General features: G+C 43.0%; 2 protein-coding genes across 4 annotated transcripts in view; both read right to left on the bottom strand.

Moving 5' to 3' along the window:
• RSBN1 (round spermatid basic protein 1) overlaps positions 1 to 2,429 on the bottom strand; it is a 32,803-nt gene extending 30,374 nt beyond the window's left edge. Inside the window, exon 1 of the mRNA XM_079982216.1 lies at positions 1,914 to 2,429. Coding sequence (XP_079838342.1) covers positions 1,914 to 2,370 — 457 coding nt within the window. The 5' untranslated portion in view covers positions 2,371 to 2,429. The remainder of the gene's footprint in view (positions 1 to 1,913) is intronic.
• An 8,987-nt stretch (positions 2,430 to 11,416) lies between these two features.
• Positions 11,417 to 24,520, bottom strand: part of PTPN22 (protein tyrosine phosphatase non-receptor type 22) — a 43,019-nt gene continuing 29,915 nt past the window's right edge. For 2 of the 3 annotated variants that reach the window (XM_079979139.1, XM_079979141.1), the window contains 10 exons: positions 23,282 to 23,358; positions 21,728 to 22,434; positions 20,438 to 20,518; positions 19,586 to 19,716; positions 18,338 to 18,365; positions 17,827 to 17,907; positions 16,933 to 17,033; positions 15,941 to 15,971; positions 13,678 to 13,755; positions 11,417 to 12,777 (listed from right to left, as the gene is read on the bottom strand). In XM_079979139.1, the coding sequence (XP_079835265.1) occupies positions 12,713 to 12,777; positions 13,678 to 13,755; positions 15,941 to 15,971; positions 16,933 to 17,033; positions 17,827 to 17,907; positions 18,338 to 18,365; positions 19,586 to 19,716; positions 20,438 to 20,518; positions 21,728 to 22,434; positions 23,282 to 23,358 (1,380 nt within the window). In that variant the 3' untranslated portion in view covers positions 11,417 to 12,712. Of the gene's footprint in view, positions 12,778 to 13,677; positions 13,756 to 15,940; positions 15,972 to 16,932; positions 17,034 to 17,826; positions 17,908 to 18,337; positions 18,366 to 19,585; positions 19,717 to 20,437; positions 20,519 to 21,727; positions 22,435 to 23,281; positions 23,359 to 24,520 lie in introns of those variants that run through there. The other variant, XM_079979140.1, reaches the window with a different exon arrangement.

Raw genomic sequence — 24,520 nt, 5'->3', positions numbered from 1 at the left:
GACTGCAATACTAAGCACAAAAGTAAATCCTACTGAACAACTGGATCATACATCTGAGTAAACATGTATAGGAGTGTTAAACAAATTCTGCCTAAAGTGATACAGCACCATGGCTACCTTCAGTCGCTAGAATTGTACTACTAGCATTAGGCCCCACTATTCTATTAGATACGCAGGGATTTTTCAGAGATACTCACAAACATGTCACGAGCAGATCACATGTACTGAAGAGATCAAAAGTTTCTACTAAAGCAATTCCAAAACTAGATATGCAACTGTTAGTACCACAGACTTCTGAAGAATAGCCAACTGTCTAAAAGAGGGCAAGCTATCTAGAAGCAGGGCAGTTTAAAAACCCACTCATCTCTTTTTTAAAAGGAAAAATATTGTAAGAGTTAGAGACATTAAATATATACACTTTAAGCATTCCAAAAGACTCAGGTATGCTCACATGAAAGTTTTAGAAGTCTGCACAATAACATGCTTATGCTCCCAACAAGCATGTAAGACTTTAATATGCAGCATCCCTAATTAAACAATTTATCTACTGACTTTTTAAAAGGTTGCAAAACTAGAAAAACTGTTCAATGAATCAAAAACAAAATGTTCAGATCAAGACTTTTTGTAAGTGTAAAAATAATATTGCATTATGTTCTGGACACCTACCCCACTAACACTAGTCCAAAAACAGCCATTTTGTACCAATATATGTACTTGTTGGACTTCTTGGGTTAATGAGTGTTCAGTCCTCTTAAGAACCATGTTTCTTAAGTGTGTGTGTTTTTTACATACCAGCTTTTCTTCCAAAGAGCTCAATGTGGTGTACATGATTTTCATCCTCCCCATTTCATCCTCCTTACCCTGTGACAGTGGCGTAGCGTGGGTTGTCAGCACCCGGGGCAAGGCAAGTAATTTGTGCCCCCTAACCCGTGGATTTGCGCCCCCTAACCCTACCCCCCAGGTGTTGCGCCCGGTGCGGCCGGCACCCCCTGCACCCCCCACACTACGCCACTGCCCTGTGAGGTAGCTTAGGCTAAGAGATGATGATCGGCCCAAGGTCACCCAGTGAGCTTCATTCATGGCTGAGTGGGATTCAAACACTGGTCTTCATACTCCAACACTCTAACCATTACGCCACACCGGCTCTTTTTAAAAAGTTCACTTTTATCTTTGTTTAAGTTCTATTTCCACAAGAGTGAGGTTTCAAGAAACACACTGCATAGAGCAATCCTACTGCTACTATCCTACTGCATAATTGAAATCAGGAGCAAGCATAAAGATAAGACAGACAAGACACAGTCAAGAGAGAATGAACTTTAGCTCACCCTTTAACCCTTAACAAAACGGGCAACTAACTAAACATATCACTATGCAACATCTGGAGGAAAGCAAGAGATTAACTTAAATACGTAGTGAAGAAATGCAGCTGAGGAATGACAAGCACAAGCATTTAAAAGGCAAGAAGGAACTCTGACAGGGCCAGGCGCGCCTTAGCAAGCCAGCCTGTCGCTAGCCAACTGACAAACGAAGGTGAAGTCCTCCAACAGGTATATAATAAGCAAACTCCGCCACCCCACCTGGCAGCTCGAACGGGCACCCTCCGTCGCCAGAACCAAATGCAGCGACCTCTGCCTTTGACTGGGCCCACTATCCCGCCGCCAATTTCAGCATGCAGAATCTCATAGCCAAGCGACGCACAGAGATGCATTTCCCCCGCTCTGGCCTCCAGGAACCGGACCTGGCAGATGCGCTGAAAGGCAGCAGGGGGGTGTCGCTCACCTCCGGCGTGGGGCGCCACAGACCGAGGGGCGTGGGGCGCGCGACTACCTGCCGGGCAAGGACCCCGACCCAGAAGGGAGACTCGACCCAGGGGGACCGACGGGCGCCCGCCCCCCCCCCCCACCGCCGCTCACCTCGCTTGCTGGGCCGCCCGACGGCGCCGTCGCCGGAGCTTCCCCGCCTCCCCTTGTGCAGCTTCCCCCCGGAGGAGCGGCCGGGCTCGCAGTCAGCGCTGTCCGGGCGGTGCCGGTGCCGGTGGTGATGCCGCCGCTCGCAGCGCGGGGCCTGCGCGGGGAGGCTGAGGGGGGAGAAAGTGAAGAGCCCCGCTGCCGTGGACGCTACGGAGGGCGCCGCCGACAGGCCGGGGACGGCGGCCGGCGGCAGCGGCGGCGGCGGCTCCGCCTGAGCGGGCCCCACCACGAGCGGCTGCTGGCTCAGCTTGGCCCTCTTGCACCCTCCGAGCTCCCCCGGCGGGCCTTTCCGCTTCCTCCCCCCTCCCCTGGGTCTGCCCGGCCGGTCGCCAAGTGGGAGCGAAGGCGTCTCTTCCGCGCCCCGGGACACGGCGCGCACTGCAGCGACCTGCGCAGCCATTTCACCGTCTCCCTCACACACATTTAAATGGCCCGAGCGCCAGCTGCCACCGCGCAGGCGCCGCCTGGTACCCCCTGGGAATTGTGGTCCGGGCGGGCACGTCGGGAGCTGTAGTTTTCGGGGACTAAGCGCATGCTCGGCTGCGCACAGCTTGCTGGGAAAGCAAGTTTTCGTTTGGGCTCCGGGTAGTTCTTGAGGGAGAGGAGCGTGCGAAGAGTCACGCAGTGCGGCCTAATCACGTGGGCTGTTCGTTTACTTCTGAGAGGAGGAGGCGGCGTTGCTGCCACCAGCGACGGAAGACAGTCGTCGTTCAGCTTTTTGCTGTGCCTTAGGGGTTATTTTGGAACCTATTTTTAGTTGCAAATTTGAATCCCGGGAAATAAAAAAACAGCATTTGGCGATAAAGTCTCTGAGCACATACAGAGTGCATTTCATCATTGTTAAGTAAACAGCTAACCCGCACTTTAGTAAGAAGAGAGAGGACTTCTATTTCAGCAGGGTCCATTTTAGCGGTCATTATTATTTTCTGTACGCTTATGTTTCCGGTTTTTTAAGCCAGCTTCGGGAGCACGGAATTCTAGATCTGATTACTAATTTTTACAGTGTTCACAATGGCAAAGTTGCCCTTGAAAGTGTAACTTGTGAAATTACTAGAGGAAATAAAAGGTACATTAGACTATTTTAATTATCTGATCTTAAGCGGCATGCACAAAATTTAGAAAGGAGTAAATCCTACTGAATTCGTTGGACTTTACCTTGGAGTCAACAGACTACATACTGTTTATTTTAGGTTTAGTCATGATACTTTATGGTAATAGTGTTGATAGGGACAAATGGATCTTTGTGTCAGTAAAAGAAAACTGATTTGTCCAATAAGTCAGCAGCCACACACAAACATACCTCCCCCCAATCCTGCACATGTTAATTGCTCAGGAAAAGAGGTATGTCTTTGCCCAAGTAGCAGCAGTGTAGAGAAGGTCATGGGCCTGCTGTTGAATCTGAAAAAATAATCTTAAAAAGTTTGAAAAGGAAACCAACTTCACAATCTCATCTTCATAGACAAGAGGTATAACTTTGGAAGAGCCATGTAAAACACAAAGGTTAAGCTGTTAGCTGCACTTGCAAAGAACCAGGATTTGTGTTGTCTGTAATTACCAACATACTTCCTTTTCTTCCTGATCCTGTAGAATATAAATTGGTCCAGTGAGTTTTGAAAGTGCTCTTTGATGCAAAGATAAATGTTTTCCCTCCGCAATTAGTACTGCATATAGGTGTCTGGTAACAGATGTTTAGGAAGCTGTGTTTCAACAAATAGTGCATTTGGTGCACATTTTAAGTTCTGGCCTAGTTATCTCTGCAAATGCTGCAATCTAGGTCCTTCATCCTGAAGCTGTCAATACTCTGCTCAGGTGTATTATTTTGCCTAACTAGCAATCCCCTCATGGCAGATATTTGTTCTGCCACCATAAAGCATAAAAAGTTCAGCTCTTTTTCAGAGAACTCCAAAAAGCATTTGAACTTGGACAGCTCATACTTAATGAAGAAGCAGCAGCATTCAGACTGATAAACTAGGTCACTCAAATATTTCAGTTAACCACTGCTAGAGGGAGCTCTGTTGTTTTGTATTTTATAGAAGATCAAAGTTGTTAACTTGAGTACAGTACAGTATGTACAAGGATGAGAGTCTGGCAGATAGAATTCATCTCAACTGTACATCTGCTTATAGGATATATGCTTTTTAGACACATTACTCTCTCAGTATCATGCAGGATAAGAAATTTGCATTACTTAAGCCAAACAAAATAGAATACAGTATAGGAAGCTGCCTTATACACAGTCAGACCACTGGTCCATCTACCACAGTATTGTCTGCTCTGACTGGCAGTAGCTCTCCATGGTTTCAGACAAGGGATATTACTATCCCTACCTAGAGATGCCAGGGATTCAACAGAGACTTCCTTCATGCAAAGTACTGAGCTGTGGCACATCCAAGATGCTGTGTATGTTCTGAGACATACTTTCAGATCACAGTGAGTGGTAGTGAGGACCAATGGTGCCCCTAGGCAAGGGTGAGCAGAAGATTGAGCCCATTCTACTAGTATATCTTCAAGTGTTTTGCAGTGCCTCAGCATTTCAGACTCACCGTTCTAATAATATCAACAACAAAATGACACACACATTAAATTGGACAGCCAAAATGAGGGAAGCCTAGGGTAACTAGGAACAGACTGTGAGCTTAGATCCGTTCTAGAATTCAAAACAAACCTTTGTCCTCTTAGTATATATGTCTTGCACCCATCTCCAGTTGATGAGATATCATGGTTCTTCTTGTAAAACAAAATAATCGAAAACAAAGTGAAGTGTGACATCTGACTTAAAACATGTCTCACCCAAAGTAGCAGTAGTAGTAGTAGTAGTAATACACAAAATAAATTGCATAAATAACTTAAAGCAAAATCTCTTGAAAAAGCACTTAACAGTTGAACAGTTCCTCAAATAATCCTAGATCTAAAGTATAGGTGGGGAATCATCTGTGTATGGTGATGGTGAGTAGACCAGAGCCAAAAGTAGGTGAGGATGACCCATTTGTATGCATTCACATATCCAAAAACCATTTGACATCAAAACTAGAAGGGTTTAAAACCATTCCTCCCAGGTAAGCTTCCTTCTGGGTTGATCTGCAGGCAGTAGCTGAGCAGTGGGAAAGAAGGAGCTGTGTGCTGCTGATCAGCAGGACTGGTAGCCACACTTTACCATGGCTCAGAGCAAATCTCTTCCTCTCTCTGGCTTTCCTTTTTCAGCAGCTCTCACAGAAATGCACCAGGCTCCAATGAAGGAATAGAGCTATCTGTTCTTCCCCTCCAGGAACTTGCTGGGAGGGGAGGGGGGAGGAAAAGAAAGGAGAAGCAAGACTGCAAACTGTATGGGAGCCCTCCACAAAGTGCATTTGGGCCACAGGTTGAAGGTTCACCATCCCAATATAATATATACTTCAAGAATTTGTGGAGAGAGAAAATGAACTCCAGAAAGCAAAAATTATTTGAGTTGAGAATTCAGCCTGATTAGGAAGGTGTTTCCAGCAGGTGGAAAGTTTTAGAAACTACAGAGAGACACAGTGATATATCTACTATCAGTACTGCCATAATGTTTGTTTTAAATACGGTATGTCTATCCTGCCTTCCAACCTAAGTATCAAAGGCGGTTAACCCCATGGATTAAAACAATTCAAAACACGTTAAAGTACAATTTAACAAATACTATAGCATGTCAACTATCAAATATTGAAGACATGCATCTTGAATGTCAAACGTATCAAATACTTGAGTAGCTGACAAATAGACAAACTTTCCAAATGACAAATTTGAGACAACCCTAGGCTCAGTTGGTTAGGGTGTGCTGTGGTGCATGCTTAATTGGGATTAAGCACCTTTCAACAAAGTGGGACTTGCCTCTCAATAAACATCTTTAGGACTGCACTATTCATGGAATACAGTTGCTAGGCATACTGCATTTTACATAAGGATTGGTTTTTAGAGGCATTTAGTTTGAGGTGTTCCATATATTGCAAATATGAACCCAAATACTTTTGTGTTAAGAGGAGATAATTCTTCAAAGCAAACAAGCCCACTAATTGCTATTTGATGTACATATGCAAACTGTGGCAGCCCCAGGCTGACAAGCAGCCACTTCTAAAATCTTCCCCACCTTCCAAACAAAATACAAAAATAGTCTGAACTGGAAATGCACATTGAAAGACAAGGAACTGATATAAAGTTGCTACTTGGCTTTGGCATTCTCTCTCTCCCTTTCAGGTTTAGATTTGCATCATATAAAATAGGTGTGCAAATTGCTGTTGAATTGTTTCTTTAAATGTAAAGGTTCATCATTGTTCCACCCGATGTGTATGTCTTTAAGGGGCCAGAGCAAGGGCCAGAGCAAAATAACAAGACCCAGCTTTACAGCTGTGAAACATAGCAGGTGCTGCTGAGTTGTATTGATTAAGCTGTGTCAGCAATTGGGTGTAGTATATAAGGAGCAGCACCTAGCTCTCCCATTACCCTGGGGGATGGGTTGGTGGTTGGGTCATGTTTGTTTGTTGATGTATTTAGTGTAAATGGAGTTTTTGTTTTTCTTATTAAAACCTTGTTTAAGTTATTTTTGAGTCCCTTTTTAATGCATGGTCTCCCCAGTAAGCTCTCTGCAGCGCTATCATACTGCAAATAGCCAACAATTGCCACCTCCTTGCTCACCTGAAGCATAGTGCTTCAGTGTTTGCAGTGAGAGATGACGTTCTAGTCCTTATTGACAAAATGAAAACTTAGCAAATCACGCAGTCCAGTTGGCATCCACCCAAGAGTCTTTAAAGAATTCAAATGTGAAATTGCAATAGTCTAACTAAAGCCTCAGCGCCTAGGACTTGCCGATCAAAAGGTCGGCGGTTCGAATCCCTGCGGCGGGGTGCGCTCCCGCTGCTCGGTCCCAGCGCCTGCCAACCTAGCAGTTCGAAAGCACCTCCGGGTGCAAGTAGATAAATAGGGACCGCTTACCAGCGGGAAGGTAAACGGCGTTTCCGTGTGCGGCTCTGGCTCGCCAGAGCAGCGATGTCACGCTGGCCACATGACCCAGAAGTGTCTCCGGACAGCGCTGGCCCCTGGCCTCTTAAGTGAGATGGGCGCACAACCCCAGAGTCTGTCAAGACTGGCCCGTACGGGCAGGGGTACCTTTACCTTTACCTTTAACCAAACTATGTAACTTGTGTCTAAGATCTGTCTCCATACCTCACTTGAAAGTGGCCAATGTAACACTAATGTTTAAAAAAGAATCTTGTTAGTTTTATGTGTGTTCTGAGAAAACTGGTGGAAAGTATTGTTAAAGATAAAATAACCAAGCAGATAAAACAGGTGTGGGGAAATTTTGGCCTGCCAGATGTTGCTGAACTGCATCCCTTGCCATTGGCCATGCTTGCTGGGGATGATGGGAGATGTAGTTCAGCAACATCTGGAGGGCCAAAGGATCCCCACACCTGATATAGAAGAACAAGTTTTGAACCAGAACCAGTATGGCTTCCATGACAATTAGTCCCATTTCACTAATCTACTAGGGTACTCTGAGAGGATCAATAAACATATATAGGTAATCCAGTTTACATAGCGTACCACAACTTAAAAAAAACCTTTCAGTGCACATTGGGAAAAACCAACCTTAGTATCAAATATATACATTTATGGAGTCTGAACTGGTAGTGACTGACTAGGAACAATACCTTGAGGTCATAGTGGACAGCTCAATTAAGATGATAACCCATTGACCCAGTGTGTTGCAGCTGTTAAAAAAGCAAATTCCATGCTAGGCATCATTAACAAAGGTACTGAAAATAAAATTGCTGGTGTCATAATAATGTTATACAAATCAATGGTGTGACAACTCTTGATATATTATGTGCAGTTCTGGTTGCCTCACCTCAAAAAAGATATTGTAGGATTGGGAAAAGTTCAGACAAAGGCAATCCAAATGATGTGATGAAGCAACTCTCCTCTGAAGAAAGCTTATGGTGCTTGGCCTTTTTAGTTTAGAGGAAAGAGCAAATAGAAATGATAGAAATGTTTAAAATTATGCATGGAGAAAGGAGGTGGAGAAATATTTTTCTCCTTACAGCATTGGAATTACTCAGAGAAATTTGCACTAAAATGCTGGTGAATTTTCATGAGGGTTTCTTAAAACCTCAAAATGATGCAAAATGTGGAGAACTGAATTTAAGACTGGAGAGAAACTGATGGAACCGAAACTGACAGATCCTTCCATCCCTCTGTCTGAGTGCTGGACCTGTTGAGCCCCTGGCCTGGTCCAGCAGACCTTTTTATGCCTCTAGTCAATGAGGAATATACTGAACCGATAGAACGTACTGGACACCCACAGGAAACAGCACCTTTTCTTCTTAATCTGTTTAGCTGAAAACATACTTAAAAGAATACAAACTGGTACAATCTCACATACCCACAAAAAGAAGGAAAGAAAATAGGTTTGATTACTCCCAAATCTGCACTTAACTCCAGGTTTCTTTCTTTTAAAAAAAGATCTGAGCTAAGCATGTTTATTTTTAATTAAATCCTTCATGGCAAAATTAGAAATTCAACACATCTGTGAACTGAGTAATTAGGAAAATCGAGATTTGCACACAGAGTACTAAAACAGTTGGCAAGTGCTCTGTTGTTCGAATGTTTGGCTACAATGGTTCCTATTAGCATTCGCCTAATTAAAAGATTATTCTGAAATAGATGAAGCATAAATTACGCCTTGATTGCCACAGGATTTTCTATTGCTTTTCCAAAATCAGGAAGAGGCTGACTGAAAGAGAGGAAGTAAGCAGCCCAGTCCATCTAGAAACAGATTGCCCAGCAACAGTCTTGCTGTGTGCTGCACTCTAGTTGCTGTCTGAAGAAGAGGAAACACAGCTGGCTTATCCAGTGTAAGGCCAGTTCTTCTTTTCACTCATTCTACACTGGCAGAGGAGACACGACACAAGAACGTCCTTGTAGATCTGAGAATTAATGAAGTTCTATTGTTGCATGGAGGTGCAGATATGGCAGGCAGGAATATTTTGCCTCACTCCATTTGTAGATTCAATTTTTTTAGCCTTAGGAAGACCCATGTGTAATTCCATTTTTCTCCCTCTTTAAATGCAGCAGCTCCCATAAAATTTGTTGTCCTATATCGAACTTGTATACATCCTTTCTTACATCTCTTAAAACCAACAGGTCACGACCACATCAACATCCTGAGAAGGGTACTGATTCCCACAGATCTACAATTACCAGCACCCCTAACAAACCACAGTTCCCAAGATTCTCCATGACTGCAAAAGTGGTAAGTATGTTTTGAATGCATAGTGTGGATATGTGCCCAGGCCATTATTCACATGTCCATCCCAATTACATACAAAGCCAATGGTATGTCTTACTTTTACAAGAGAAATAGCACACAGGAGAGAGGTGCTGATCCTCTCCTCTCTTCACCTTCCCTCCCCATAGTTACTTTTCTTCTTGTATTACCAGGAGTGAGCCATGAACAAAGAAAAGTGGCTGGAACAACTGACTATGAGGAAGTAAGGCATAGAACAGGGGTCAGCAAGGTTTACCTCACCTGAGCCAGTTCACTCCCACAGAGATTACTCTGTGGGCTGGATCGCATCTGCGCATGTGCAGATGCGATTTCCAGTGTCTCTGTCTGTCCAGGCGCAATTTCCAGTGCTGCAGAAGCAAGTCCCCGCTCCGTGCTGTGCCAGTTTAGTGCAGCGTGCAGGGACTCGCTGAGTAGGCGGCTTGGTTCGGGGGTGGCTCGGGGGCCGTTTAAACGACCCTGTGGGCTGCTTGTGGCCCATGGGCCGCAGGTTGCCGGCCCCTGGCATAGAAGCAGGGGATGTTCAGTGCCCCTCTCCCAAGCAGCCTCATTATGAGAGCCAGTGTGGTGTAGTGGTTAAGAGCGGTAGACTCGTAATCTGGGGAACCAGGTTCGTGTCTCTGCTCCTCCACATGCAGCTGCTAGGTGACCTTGGGCCAGTCACACTTCTCTGAAGTCTCTCAGCCCCACTCACCTCACAGAGTGTTTGTTGTGGGGGAGGAAGGGAAAGGAGAATGTTAGCCGCTTTGATACTCCTTCGGGTAGTGATAAAGCGGGATATCAAATCCAAACTCTTCTTCTTCTTCATGAAAAAAAACCTCTGTATTATATGTGAACAAGGCAGCATTTTAAGTTCTAGTTCTAAGATATTTGCAACAGGAGTGAAAAAGCAAGTTCAAAGCCCTCAATGTATTCATTCTTGACTGTTCCTATTTATTTTTTTAATTGATTTTGTTTTAATCATCTTGTCACATGCCACCCTAATGTCTGAGCAGTGCGAGATTCCAGAGGTTCCAGGTGCTTACCCAAGATCTGTGTTTCCTTGGAATGAGGCACAGTGGAGACTGTGCTGTCTTTAGGATATATGGATTATTTACATATATATACAACCTGAGTCTCTGATGGTGGGGTTCTCAGCATTAACACCCCAAGAGGGAATTGCTTCCCCCATAGCCGCAGCCCTAGATTCAAACAGAAATCAAGCACTGTTCTGTCTCTCTCACTTCCCAGCTTGCTGCTTTGCTTGAATCCCTCCAACTCTCTGCTCTGAACTCTGGTTTTGTCTTTCTAACTATCTGTGAATTGGGGGATGCTCCCCCACCCTGAGGAGGGCCCCCCATTATTGCTGTTCCCTTTAATGACCCATCACCCAGGCTATCACCTCACCAGGGTGCTAGCCTGGGTATTCCAAGAATTAGGAGCGGGGGGGGGGGCAGACATTCAGCCTACCCCCCCAAAAGCCGTCATAGCATTATTGTTTATTGTTTTTATGTTGTACACCTCTTAGATATTTTTTAAAATATTAAGCGCTCTATAAATGCTTTTAAATAGAAAATGAAATAATTCACACCCCTGCAGCAAAATAGTTTCCACTAGCACAAATAATATATAGACATTATTGTACAGTACGCAGTTGGAGTCCATCCATGCATTTGTCAGGGAGATCCAGGGAGGTTGAATATGTCCCTTTCCTCATCTCCAAGGCAGCAACTAGATGCAACTAGAACAGATGCTAACCTGACAGTGAGAGGAGCACTCTTTGTATTACACACACAATGAATCCCACGGTAAAAGAACCATGCAAATATATCAAAAATTGAATAACCTGCCTTAAGATTTTCATACACGCAACCCAATTTGCATTCTCTGACTCATTTGTGTTTGTAATTCAAATGAGTCCTTGACCTACATGGCTGACTTAAATTTTTGCTTTTAAGTGGAAGCCAGTCCCTTATCTATCAGAGTTCTGAATATTAGTACTCGGAATGTAGCTGTTGGCGACTCAATAAGTATGTCATTAAAAGTTAAGTAACTTCTTTTTGACAGTGTCAATGGTAGTGCTCTACACTTTTGAGATAAATCTGAAATATGCACCACTATTGAATTTTGTAGAAATGCAATCTGCAGAAGCAGAAACCAGCATACTAAATAAATAAAACATTTTATTTTATTATATTGCAACTCCCATATAAACATTCCATTAAATGCTTTAGGGTTTTTTAAAGTTTGGTTTTTCAAGTCATTTTTTTTTTTTTACAGAAATAAAGTCTGTCAGTTGTGCCTGATCCCCCACCCCCCCATCTTTGCTCTCTTCTCTAGAGTGTACCACATCTCACTTGCTCCAGCCATCTGGGAGTGTTTCCACAATGCAAATACCTTATCCTGTAGGTGCCCCTTGCATGATGCACCTTATGTGTTTATACACCAGTATTTTGAACATTTGAGCATGGAGAATGCTGCTTCAGTGCAAAGTATAAAACCTTTGCAATCCCAGAATTCTAGTCCACAAACTTGTGAGAGAGAATTTCAAGTTCTGATTGCAAAAGATAGGAGTGAAAGGGCAAATAAAAAAACTCCTGATTTTGAACGTTTGGGGAAACAGATCCCAGCTGGAGAAAATCTTGTCACAGGTGTTGAGGCGCCACATGCCAAATTATTAAAATGGTCAGGAATTATTCCTTAAAATCTCAGCAAGACTCAGGATCAAAACCAAGCAGTTGGTCTGGAGACACCCCAATGGCTGCTTGAAGGATGATTGGTTTTATTTTAAATGTAGGCAGCCAAAACTGCTTGCTTACTTGTTGATTTTTTAGAGACAGGGCACCTGTGGATGGCTGACCTCCTACTTCAGTTACATACTGGAAATCCCCGGATACAACTATTGCTTCTGTGTCCACCAACGATTACCTGGCGTCCATTACATTCATGCAAATAAATGTTCTCTGTGTGAGAATACAACAGAGAAATTCCCTACCAACTTCTGATATATTTCAAAAGAAAGGTCTGAGCTTGAAAAAGCCACAACTGAATATCACTCAATTCTTGGAACACAATAATTACTAATAAATAACAGTGCCTCTCATCTTCAGCATTTCCCCCTGCTGAGCCACTTCTTCGCCAATGCCTCCTGGAATGCAGAACACCCCGCCCCCCCAGGAAAGATGCTGTGGCTTCAGGAAAGGTGTGAGCCCCAGCAACTTTTTTTGTTTGGCAGTGTGTTGTTTCGACAAATAGTACTTAATTGGAAATGTGAACAGAAACCAGGGACTTTCACAGTTCAGTATTATATTTCGTCTATAGTGGTCACATATACTATCTTTCTAGTAGCACGACAACAAAAGCCATTATGTTCCAAATGATGGTCTTGCCACAGACTCCAATTGCTGAACTGATGACAGATGAAGGTAAGGCTCCTGCAGAGACAAAGGGCATCAGCAAAGTTCTACTAAATGTTCCAACTTGGTGGTGGATCTCTTGGTCCCTTGGGTTTTGAAAACCGGTTTGCAAAGCCTAGAAAACAAAACCAATAACATGTTACATATGGTAGAGCATGGGTAGGCAAACTAAAGCCCGGGGGCAGGATCCGGCCCAATTGCCTTCTAAATCCGGCCCGTGGACAGTGCAGGAATCAGTGTGTTTTTACATGAGTAGAATGTGTGCTTTTATTTAAAACACATCTCTGGGCTATTTGTGGGGCATAGGAATTTGTTCATCCCCCCCCCAAAAAAATATAGTCCGCCCCCCCAACAAGGTCTGAGGGACAGTGGACCGGCCCCCTGCTGAAAAGGTTTGCTGACCCCTTTGCTAGAGGACCCTTGTGGTCCCGTTCAACTCTTCAATTCTATGGTTCTAAGAGATTAGCATGTGATTCTCACACAAGAATAATAAAAGAGGCCAGCTGTCTGATTCAACTAATGACAAGTGAGTCTGATATATTGGCATTCATACTGTATATCACATTGCTGAAATTATTTACTCTGGGAGTGGGCTTGGGGAAGAGAGTGCAACAACCCCAGAAGTAAGTATTTTGAAAACTACTGTAATACTGTAGTTTCATAATATGTTGCCATCAAGCATGGTGCTGGTTTAGCTCAGTTGGTAGAGCATGAGACTCATCATCTCAGGGTTGTAGATTCGAGCCCTACATTGGGTGAAAGATTCCTGCATTGCAGGGGTTGGACGAGATGACTCTCGTGGTCTCATCCAGCTCTACAATTCTATGATTCCAAGTTGACTGTTTCATCAGACCCAAGACTATAGAGTGCATTCATCTAATATCTTTAAACTAAAACAATGTGTAACAATAACCATTGTCAGTGGCAAAACAACAACTACACCACCCTTAAGTTTTTTCAAGGTTAGTCAAATAAGGAAGCATCGCTTTTTAAAACAACAACAACAACAACATACCAAACCTCAAAACAGAGCTGGAGTGATTTGATTGATCAGCCTCTGGAACTTTTAAAACTGAAGGTGAACCACAAATACCTAGAAATAGAAAGGAAGATCTTAGGAACTGATAGGCTGCAATCCTAACCCTACTTATGTTGAGTGCCATGTCTCAGTAGACATTGTTAGGATTGAGCTGATGGTCCATGTAAACATCACAGGCTTCTTGAAACATGATTCCTGCTGGGGAGGCTGTGGTAGTCAAGCTGGGCACAAGTGTGAATAACAATAACACAGAATTTTGAAGACCACTGTATTCTGCATTGTCTATTGGTTGCTCTGCTCCTGAGATGTTTTTCTAGTCACATAGGAATTACTGATCTGTCAGCAAGTTCCTGTGCATCTGCTAAGTGGTTCACATGACCCAACAATGGGGATAAATTGCACGGGTCTTCCCCACAAGTACTGTTCTGCAGGAGGGGGAGGAGTGCTTATTAAGAGACAAAGACCTATGGCCATATTATTGGGTCATTTAAACACTCCTTTAGCTGTGCAGAAGCTGCACATGGATAAGCTGCTTGCATAGAGCTGGAAAAATGTTTAATAGGCACCACAGAACTTGAAGGATCTTTCCAGGAGGCACAGAATATTAAGCTGTGTCTGGGGCAACATTCTACGACCTTCACATTACTTTTGTTCCTCTGCCTCACCTTGACATCCTGCTCTATTTAACCCTGGGACCAGGGCCAACACCTTTGTTGGTGCCTGTGATTAAGGCCCAGATCTATACGTGCCTTCTGCAATCACGGCGATCCAACTGCATTGTCGGGGCTGGACTGCTGGCAGTAGCCAGATGTGTGCCAGAAGCCATAGGACGATGGCCAGAGTAAAGGTCAGAATCCAAAGGGACAAGTTAGGAGGCAAGGCTGAAGAGCAATCCAGAGGCCAAGACCAAAGACACTGGAACACATCAGAGTTTAGGAAGACTTTGTTGCTCAAGCGAGGTTCAGTTGGAACAGGAAGTCCTCCTATACTTATTCTTGTCCAGAAGGATCCTGTAGCCCACCTGGGTGGGCACAGCCAGTCCAGGGTTCTTCATTGAGAAGCTGCCACCTGCACTTTAGTAGCTCACTACAGAGGAGAGCTGTCCATAGATCTCAGTTCTTGACTGTTTCTCTCTTCACCAGTCTAGCACTGACACTCTCCTCCTCCAATACCTAAGCAGCTTCTACCTCTCTCCCATCTCAGGCTCAACTGGCTAAAATAATACTCTCCATCCCGCCCCCCTCAGATTTTTAAAATATTTTTTTTTTAATTGCAAAAACAAGAAAACAATACAGCATATATTGCGTCTATCTATATCACTCTATATAAAATTTCTTTATTAAATTTGCCAGTTGCTTTATCTTGCCCAGGGCAACCCAAAGTGACTTACAACCAAACAAAGAGGCAATAAACTCTACATAGTTACATTAAAGACAAGAGGAACAAGAAATACATTAAAAATATTCCACCCACAATGTGACCACTAGCTGCTGATATTGCCTGGATTTTGTTACAATGTACATTTCGAAGGTGCCGTGCTACCAAATCAGCAACGTTGGCAGCGATATTTCCTGCTTTTGTTAATCCAAAGAAGGACAAACAGGAAGAGCACCGTAAAGATTTATCAAGGTTTCCTGGAAAACTTTTGAAGGCAGGAACCTGCATCAACAGGTGCATGGAGCAAAGCTTTATAAATCAGCATTTTAAAAAATAAATGTTTTGTGCTAGAGGTACCATCCCAAGTAGGTCTAATCTAAAAGGCCTGTCATCTATTGTGTGTGGAATGAAAGAATGCCCCAGTTCACATAGTGAATGGTGCTTCATGGGAATCATAGCATTAGGATTTTGTTGACCCGTGGTGATCATAATGCATAGTTCACCCACCTCTTATACAGAAGAGATACTGAAAAGATGTGGGAGAGGCTTGGCAAGCAGTATACACAAAGGTGTAGAAAGATTTCACATTTTAGAAATTGCCTTCTCTATTTAACATTCACAATGAAACCTCCGCAGATAAATGTAGACCTTTAATTAATTCCTGGTTCTGAAACCCTCTGAGATGCACAGCGAAAAACAGTGGAGCTGCGTGATAGGTCTTTATTAATCCAGCAAAACTACTGAGTGCCTTCATCTCCCAATAGAATTGTTAGGGGTTATGGTTCCTCGCCTCAGACTACAACACAGCACCACCGCAGTGAATATGCAAAATACAGACAGTCTATAAATTCAAAAGACTTACTGTTCTTCACATTTCGTAAAATTTTCAAGCTCTAGGGGGAAAAACACAGAAAAATTACGGTGTTGCAAAAACCCTGCTTATTAAGAACAGATCTATTTTAAAAATAAACTACAGGGAGCAACTGTCATGAGTACCTGTCAAAAGGCTGTCCCATATTCTACCCACCCAACTCATTTAATTTGGATTGACTATTTCTGCAGGAAGTCCAATAAGTAAAAATAAAATGGAAATGGTAAACATGGATCAAATTGGATGGGGGGGGGGGATATAGGGTGACATTTGAGAAGCACTGAGTGTACAATGAATTGCTGTGTGGAAGCACCCTAGATCAACACAAGCAGCCCATTCATTCTGGGACAGCAGAATGGAGTTCTCTTCCAGTTAGAAGATGAAGAGGTTTGTTCCCCTTTGCATTGAGGCTCTAGTAACCCTTTAAAGGTGAAACAAAGCCAGCCTCGAGTTGCATCACAATGGGCCATTAATTTGAAATTAAGGTCCTTGGGTATATTTCCTTCTGAAAAGAGTGAATCACTGTTAATTTACATATTTGATTATTACAGCTTAACTGCACAGGTAGCAAAACTGCAGTTTCTGGTTTCATATGTACCGTATTTGCTTCTCTTTCTTGCTTAGAGCGCTCCCTAGTGTTGTGAATGAGAAATGTTCCAAGCTCTGGTTTTTACCAGAGGATCTACCAGTTAAAAACTTATTTCTTCTCCATATTATGGATGGAGTCAGTGGGGGAGAGAGACACCTAACAATTGTTAGGTTGTGTTTTTAAGCAGCATAATGTGGGCTAAAACTGGAAAGTTGGGTAGTCATGTATTCTACCTAACAGAAAGCAGCCCTCTGTCTATTTAAAGATCAAGAACTTCTGCACAGCTGAAACTTATATAATTAGCATGGAATGGGGGAAGCCCTGCTTCTCTGCTAATAGAAATGTTACAGCTGTCTCTCCCTCCACTTCTTATGCATTCTCTATGCTCCTTTACCTTACTCCTCCTGAAGCATTTTGCTTCCTTTGATGACTTGTCTGTTGATCTAATCACAGACTCTCCGAAACGCACAGCATTGTTCGTAACAGATGGTTGAGCTAGAAAAACAAAAACACACTTAGCAAAACAATAACTGTGTCGATGCTTCCATATACATGGGAAAACCTGTAGACCTCCAAATGTTGCTGGACTCCAATTCCCAACAGCCCTAGCAGTCAGCATGGCTAATGTTCATGGATTATGGGAGTTGTAGTCCAACAACATCTGGACGGTCAAAGGTTCCCTACCCCTGCTATATATGGAAGGCATCATTTGAGAAGAAAAAGAAAACAAACCAATTCTTCCTCCCAAAATATGGCAATTCTTTCAATATATTATTTCAATATAATTAAATGTATAATTAATACTAGACTGTAAACCACATTGGAGATTTTTTTTTTTGTCCTTCTGAGGTTCTCTGGCTGCATCACTTGATTTATAGACATTTGGTATTGTTTCTCAGTATGCCACAAGTATGTATTAATAGGAATTACTGGCAAAAGGTGGGTTCTGAATGTGATTATATGGAGACTCATTGTTATCTTCCTTTCTTGTTGCTGTGATTTTCCTCCATCTGCCCCAGCTGCAACAAAACATTTCTCTCCCATATCAGTCTCTACAGCCACAGCAGGTGCTGTAACTCTCAAAAGATTTGACTTTACCCCCAAAGGCACACTCCTCCATTGTCTCCCAAGACAGACAGATGCCAACAACAAGATTCTCCTCCAGCACTTTTCACCCAGACCTTCTCAAACCTGACTTTGTATTTGCTACCTCCTCAAATGAAAATGCATTAACTAAAATCACCACCCAATAATGTTGTTACAAGACAACCACAGCTATTGTACTTACATTCCTCATCTGCAAGAATAAAGGACTCAGGAGTTCTTTCAGGAAGGGGGGGAGGGGAAGGAGACCGATCCCGGGGAATCTCTGTAACAACAAGCAATACAAAATAATTAAAGAAAACATTTTCATTAGCTTGGTTTCAAAAAAACCCTGAGCCTCTCCAGCATCAGGCCAACATTGTCTGCAATGTCTTCAGTTCTGCTATCTGCTATCAGTGTTAAGCACAATTCATCCCAAGAAAACATGTATGCACCTTAAGCTCCCACATACATAGGGAGAATTCTTAAAACATGTGTTAATATCACTGGCTCTTCAGTATTTTGCAGTAATACTAACAGAACAAGATGACAATGAGGAACAGGATTTGGTAAGTGTACCATCTAGTGTACCATCTATACAACAGAAGTTTTCCATTGACAATAAAAGCAAGGCATTGCTAGAATGATGGAACATGAAGCAAGCAGGTGTAGTAGTAGCACAGACTAATTCATAGAAATGTCAGGAGAATGTTTACCTGATCTGGGTCTCTGCAGCTTTGCATTCTGAAAACAAAGAAAAGGAGAATACTTTATCGTCCCTCAACTCTGTATAAATGCATTTAACTTTTAGTAAGTAGGTGATGGACAGCTGTAACTCTCTAAATGTTTGACAATGCCCCCAAACAGCATCATACTCAGTGCTCCTAAAGAATTACATGCTGCGTGCAATTGTAGTGGAAGGTGGATCCACATGCTATTTGTGAACCATGCATTTACAAAAATCCTATTTCAGTTTTTCAAAACTAAATCAGAAGAAAGGGCATTCTGTTCATTTTTAAAATGTGACCACTGAAAGTGACACTCAAGCAAGCCACTTATCTTTATTCAGAAGAGTTCTATTAAATTGTTGAAGGGATTTTCAACTGTGGTATTAGCAAGAACCAGAACGCCCTGGTCCTGTTTCTACTAATATCAGTATGCCCTTCCTTTCTGTCTTTTTTCTGCCTTCAGGTTCAGAAAGTGTTATTTACTTCCCACTCCTGAAAAACTGTTGTACTGAACTGAACAAATAAGAATAACAGCTTGAAGCAAATTTAGCAGTGCTGTGAATGATAACAATTACAAAAGCCCTACCCGCAGAACAGTGTTTCAGCAACACAGTAGTAGCTGCATAAGATGGATGCTACCCTGTCAGCATATAACACATCTACTCAGAGATCAGCACAGGTTGTAAATTTGTTACCGGGCCCTTACCAGCTCAGGAAATTGCAGTAACAGCCCAGTGAGAACTGAGAATGCTCTGTGGACATGGAACACTGACTAACAAGGGTGGGGTGGAAAACTGGAGGAAAAGAATGGACAGAATGGAGTATCCTGCAGAAGGCCTAGCTGGCTGGAACCCTGAACAGAACCTTGCAACATTTTGTCTCAGGTCCCACTTGCTCATGCTAAAAGCCAAAGCCCTTTATTCATTTCCCCTGTTTTGTGGCATCTTCCTAGTTAGTCACATCAGCTCCCAATGGATTTTAGGAAGAAGAATGTTCGTTAGCAGATGTTCCCATCTTCACTGGAATTTGCTGGCCATCTCTACTGCCAGTTGACTCACTCAGACTTAATACAATTTGTTTTTTCAGAAGTATTGTCCTAGCCTCGGCTGTTGGACTATGAACTGAATTCCTGCTGCAATTTAGTTATATAAAGTAGCAGCCTTTGTTTCTGCAGAAGTCAGGTGAACTATATAGCAATATTACTGGTGGAGATGTATAAAATCTCTAATGCGTTACCTTACTTGGCCTCAGTCTCACAGAGTCATCAGAAAATTTCAGCTGAGACACGCCGCTCCATTCCTTAGAGATTCCAATTTTCTCATTTTTGAACAGTGATTGGTGGTTTGAATCTGGCAACACAGAGTCATCTGCAATGGATAAAATTAGAAAACATAATGGATCTTTTAAAACTTTCTGCAGATCATCACTATCTTAGTCTAAGTTGTAGATCAGGGATGGGGAATCTTCAGCTCAGATTTGGCCTTACAGGGGCCCCAACTCACAAACCACACCAAACTGTTCCACACCTAATGTCATATGTGTCAGGTACCAAATGGCTACAAAGGGAGCTTAAAGTGAGCTCCTGACCATTTCTGTGCTGGAGCGAGGCATGGCAGGCAATGGGCAGCTGATGGGCAATGGGAGCAACCCTGGCTTCAATAGCATGAAGCAGTTTGCATTGAAAGTGCTGCTAAAATGGAGCTTTCCCCCACCATTTCAGTAGCAGTTTCCATGCAGACTGCTTCATGCCACTGACCCCTGCAGGAAGTAAGCTTGAACAACTGTGTGACTAGTTTCCCCATGGGGAACTCAATTATGCAGCCACTCCCTGTAGAAAGCAGCTTGAATTCACCATCCATCAGGTGATGGGCAGTGAGTTCAAATCTATGGAAAGGTGTTTTGCCAGCCCTATGCTCAGTGTCAATCATTGGATGGCGAAGTTGGCTTGTGGGGTGAGGATGACAGAAAACTATCTGGCCATCTGGGCCAAAATGGTTCTCCACCCTTGAAAGAGATGATGACTTCATCTTGCATATGGTGTTCTGCCATCAACAAAACTGTATTCACTTAGATGATACTTGAACTCACCATCTTCTCCAGGTACAATAAAGGACTCAGGGGTTCTTTTAGGTAATGGGGGAGGAATGTCTTCATCCACCTGGGAAGAACCTGTTAAGCCAAAATGCTGAAGTTAGTGGACTTGGGTTGTATACACAAATATCTATTGCAGACATGCAAGATAATAACCAAGACCTCTCATGGTCTTCCTTGACCTTGCTTGCATTGCATAGCTACTCGTTACACAATGTTAGTTTATGAAAACTAAACATGAAATAAAGGACACAGACTTATTCTGAGTCAGACTGTTGGCCCATTCAGATCCAAACAGTTTATTGTGATCAGCAATACCTCTCCAAGATATATATATTAGGCAAACACTGCTAGCTGAAATCCTTTTAGCTAGAAAAATCCATGATTGGACATGGGAACTTCTGCTTGCAACATGTGCGCTACAGAACCTTCCCTGCTTCAGTTGTGCACTATCATTTTATGGACAAAAACCATGCGCATCTTAAAATCCAAGTCTATAGCACTATTCAGGCCATAAGTGTGGACAGAAAGTGTCTTGCAACAAGCTTCTCTGTTGATTTAAATGAAGCATATCAGGAACACTGGAAACATGAACAAACTTCCGAATGTATAATAGGGAAACACCACCAGGTTGCAATCGCTGTTGCAAAATCTTGAAGTGCAGAAGCACGAAAGCATTTACTTTCAAAAAATAAACAAAGTGACCACCAGATGGCACTGGAAGTGGTAGCACTGGCAACTACACTTCCTTCCCCCATCAATCATAAATCCTGTGTATCCAAAGTCCACATGGAAACCTTCTGCTAATTTATTTTCCTTCTCATTCCTCATTTATCAGAATACAGAGTAGCACAGTACTATTCATACTTTTTCAGATTTTAGATTTTTACAACTGTGGTATCCCATCACCCAAAAGTGTTGGGTTGCTGTGCAGCATTCCTCCACCTTCCCTTCCCAGAAGTGGGCCAAGCAAGGAGTTTGAATTCTAGATATTAAAACATTATGATAACCCATATAGATCTCTTCTGTTAATATTTGTTAGATGTTCACATAAAGAATAAAACATAGACGCTCAAAGGCCATTTAATCTCCACCTATGAAAAAGCTGTTAGTTGTCCATCTTGATTCCTCATCCATGCACTAGCAAAGTCCAATTCTGGCCATGTGCAAACTTAAAATGTTATCACCCCTTGATCTGTTAGGGCAACAAAACAGCCTCCTTGTACAACTTTCTTTTGTAATGCAAATCCCCCTGCAGGAGGAACCCACAACCTCTCAAGGACTTACTCTGGCAGGCAGATTCCACTGCACCCACTGGTTGGCTATTCTGAGCCACAGAGCTGCATGGTGGGTAGCTGGCCCTTGCTGGACTTTCCAAGGGCTGACCTCTGGCATCTGCAGCAGAAGCAAGCCGGGGAATTGTTTCAGATGGATTCTCAGCAGGGTCAGGAAGCGCTGGGGAGCATGGTTCGTCCGATGACAGGGAAGAAAAGTAAGGATCTTCTGATGACCAAGTACAGGACTGATGGCGTAACTTCGCAAATAGACAACGCTTGGTGTTGCTTGATAGTTTATTTGAAAGGCTAGAGTCAGCTGTAAATCCTCCAGGCTGCAGGCCCTCACAAGAGTCAGGGTCCTTTCTTGTCAACGTTTGGGACGCTCTCTGTGATGCTAACTCAAAAGGGGTCGATTTGGTCCGTGTTAGAGGCACCTTTGAATCTAAGCTGATCCCAGCCTCACTTCCTGATTTTAAAGTGACAGGTAGCTCTGCCCAAAGGAGATGGTTGAAGTCCAAACTGTGATGCTTATGGAGTGGCTGTCTTGGCAACCAAGAGTTCAACCCTGCTGCAGCATCCATGTTTCTGGTGGCGCTGAAGCTCAAGGATCCAATTGAAATTGCTTGTCTGACCAGAGAAGCACCATCTCTATATCTGTCACGAGTGCCTATATCATAACCCAGGCTCAGAGATTTCTCCTGTTCCTCTTGCACTGAACTGAAACGAAGGGAACATGATTGTCAAAGGTATAACTATTCGGGAAGGCCCTTCTCAATCCAGACAAAGTTCCACTGCATTGCAAAATGGCTAGGGATAACTCAGAAACTTTAGTAACTCAGAAACTTTACTTCCACCTGTGAAAAAACATCAACCAAAAGAACCCAGACTAGCTTCTTAAAAATGAAAAATTGACACCCTGGGGACTGCCAAGATTTTATTTACCTTGGTATTCAGCCAGATGCTTTTGGAAAGTCTACCAGCAGCACATAAAGGCAATAGCCCTCTCTCACTGTTCTCACACAGGAACTGGTAGCATTCAGAGTTCCTCTGTGTTTAAAGGTTCCAACTAACTATCATAGACAGTAGCTGCTGATAGACAAGATGACCTCCATACATTTCCTTGATGCAAAGTCAGTAGAGAGGAGAGGCAGGTAGGAATTGTTTTACTTTAGTAACCTTGTTTTCTTTGTAGCAAGGATGGGAAACTTGTGGCCCTCCAGATGTTGTTGAACTACAACTCCCACCATCTCTAACCACTGGCCATGGTGGCTGGGACTTATGGGTAAAACACAGCATCCCCAATCCTGGTCCATAGCTAGGTTGAGACTATGGGTATAAACCAACCAAAGTTGAGCTAAGGCTACTTTATTTCAGTGAAAGAGAGAATAAATATTTAACTGTCCCACTGAGATTAGTGGGTTCCACAGTGCAATCCTGTGCATGTCCTTTGAGATCAATGGGGCTTCCTCCCAGATAAGTGTGCATTGGATTACAGCCTTTTTAAAGTGCATAATCTTTCCCGAATTGTGTGCTATACTTATGAATTACGTACATCTTTTCTTACCTGTTCAATTGTATCAAAGAAGAAGTTTCCATATGTGGAGCCTGGAATGCTGTGGCTGTTGGATGGCTTGCTTCAGACTACAAAAGTTACAAAAAATATATAGGTTTTGTAGACTCACAGAACCAGAACATTGGTTTTCAACAGGTGGACGTAGTACTGGCTTACAGCCCAATGTAAGGTGGGTAACAACAGCAGCACTACCACCATATAAATATAGGACAACATATTTAAGAAATTGGTTGCCAAATGCATGTTTGGGCTAAATCATGCCCAGGTCTGGACTAAAAGATCTGTATTCTGTGAGGTCCACACATGGGCGTAGCCAAGATTTTTGTTGGGGGGGCAGGACTTTGTTGGGGGCAGGACGTTTGTTTGGGGGGGCAGAACCATTTTGATTGGTCAGTTAATTAAGTATTTCTATTGTTTTACTTGATTGGTGTGGGGCAGCTGCCCCTCCCTTGGCTATAGTCATGTGTCCACACCTTTCATAGTGGAAAGAGTGGGCTACACTGTTGAATCTGGAATTGATATTTGCCATTGCAACAGATAACCACTGAACTCCTTTATCTAGTTACTCCTTTATCTAGGACATCCCTGCTCTCTAAATACATTTTTGGAGTTCAGTGGCTTGATAAATATTAGACTACTACAGAATCTGCCAAGTAGGGTACCTCTCTCTAAGCTCTCCAGGAAATGCTGATTCACTTTTATTGCTTATAATTAATGTGGTATGTCCCTCTTTCATCACCCATCTTACTTCAGTGTATTTGGCTTCTGCGTAGTACTCAGCACCAAGTCTTACATTTTAGCTACGGTACCTCCTCATGAGTTATTGGAAATGCTTCCACATTGCATACTATTGCAGCGCTCCACATGGTGAACAGCTGTTGGAGCTACTGTGAGACAGAAGCATCTCCAGCATCTTCCATATAAAAACTGGTAACATAAAGATCAGACTTTGCTTGGGACTGGTGCAAACATAACACCCCTGAAAGCAAATTGCTTCTGTCTTCCATCATGACTGACTCCAGTTTTGAAGGACCCTGAAGTGTTCTCTGCTGGCACTTTGATGAGAATCAGAATTGTGCAGTTTATTTTTATTTTTTTAAGTGCAAGTCAAATGAAGTTTAAGCCTATGTACACATCAGTGGCTTAAAGTATGGGCATGTCCCCTCTTTATGTTTGCACTTGCTGAGTACACCAGAGAGGGGGCAGGGGTGTCTTCATTCAGTGCACATT

Source organism: Podarcis cretensis (genome assembly GCF_951804945.1).
Source record: "Podarcis cretensis genome assembly, chromosome: 6".
In the NCBI taxonomy this organism is placed as follows: Eukaryota; Metazoa; Chordata; class Lepidosauria; order Squamata; family Lacertidae; genus Podarcis; species Podarcis cretensis.
Note: the sequence above shows the minus strand (reverse complement) of the source record. Positions and strands in the feature narration are given on the sequence as shown.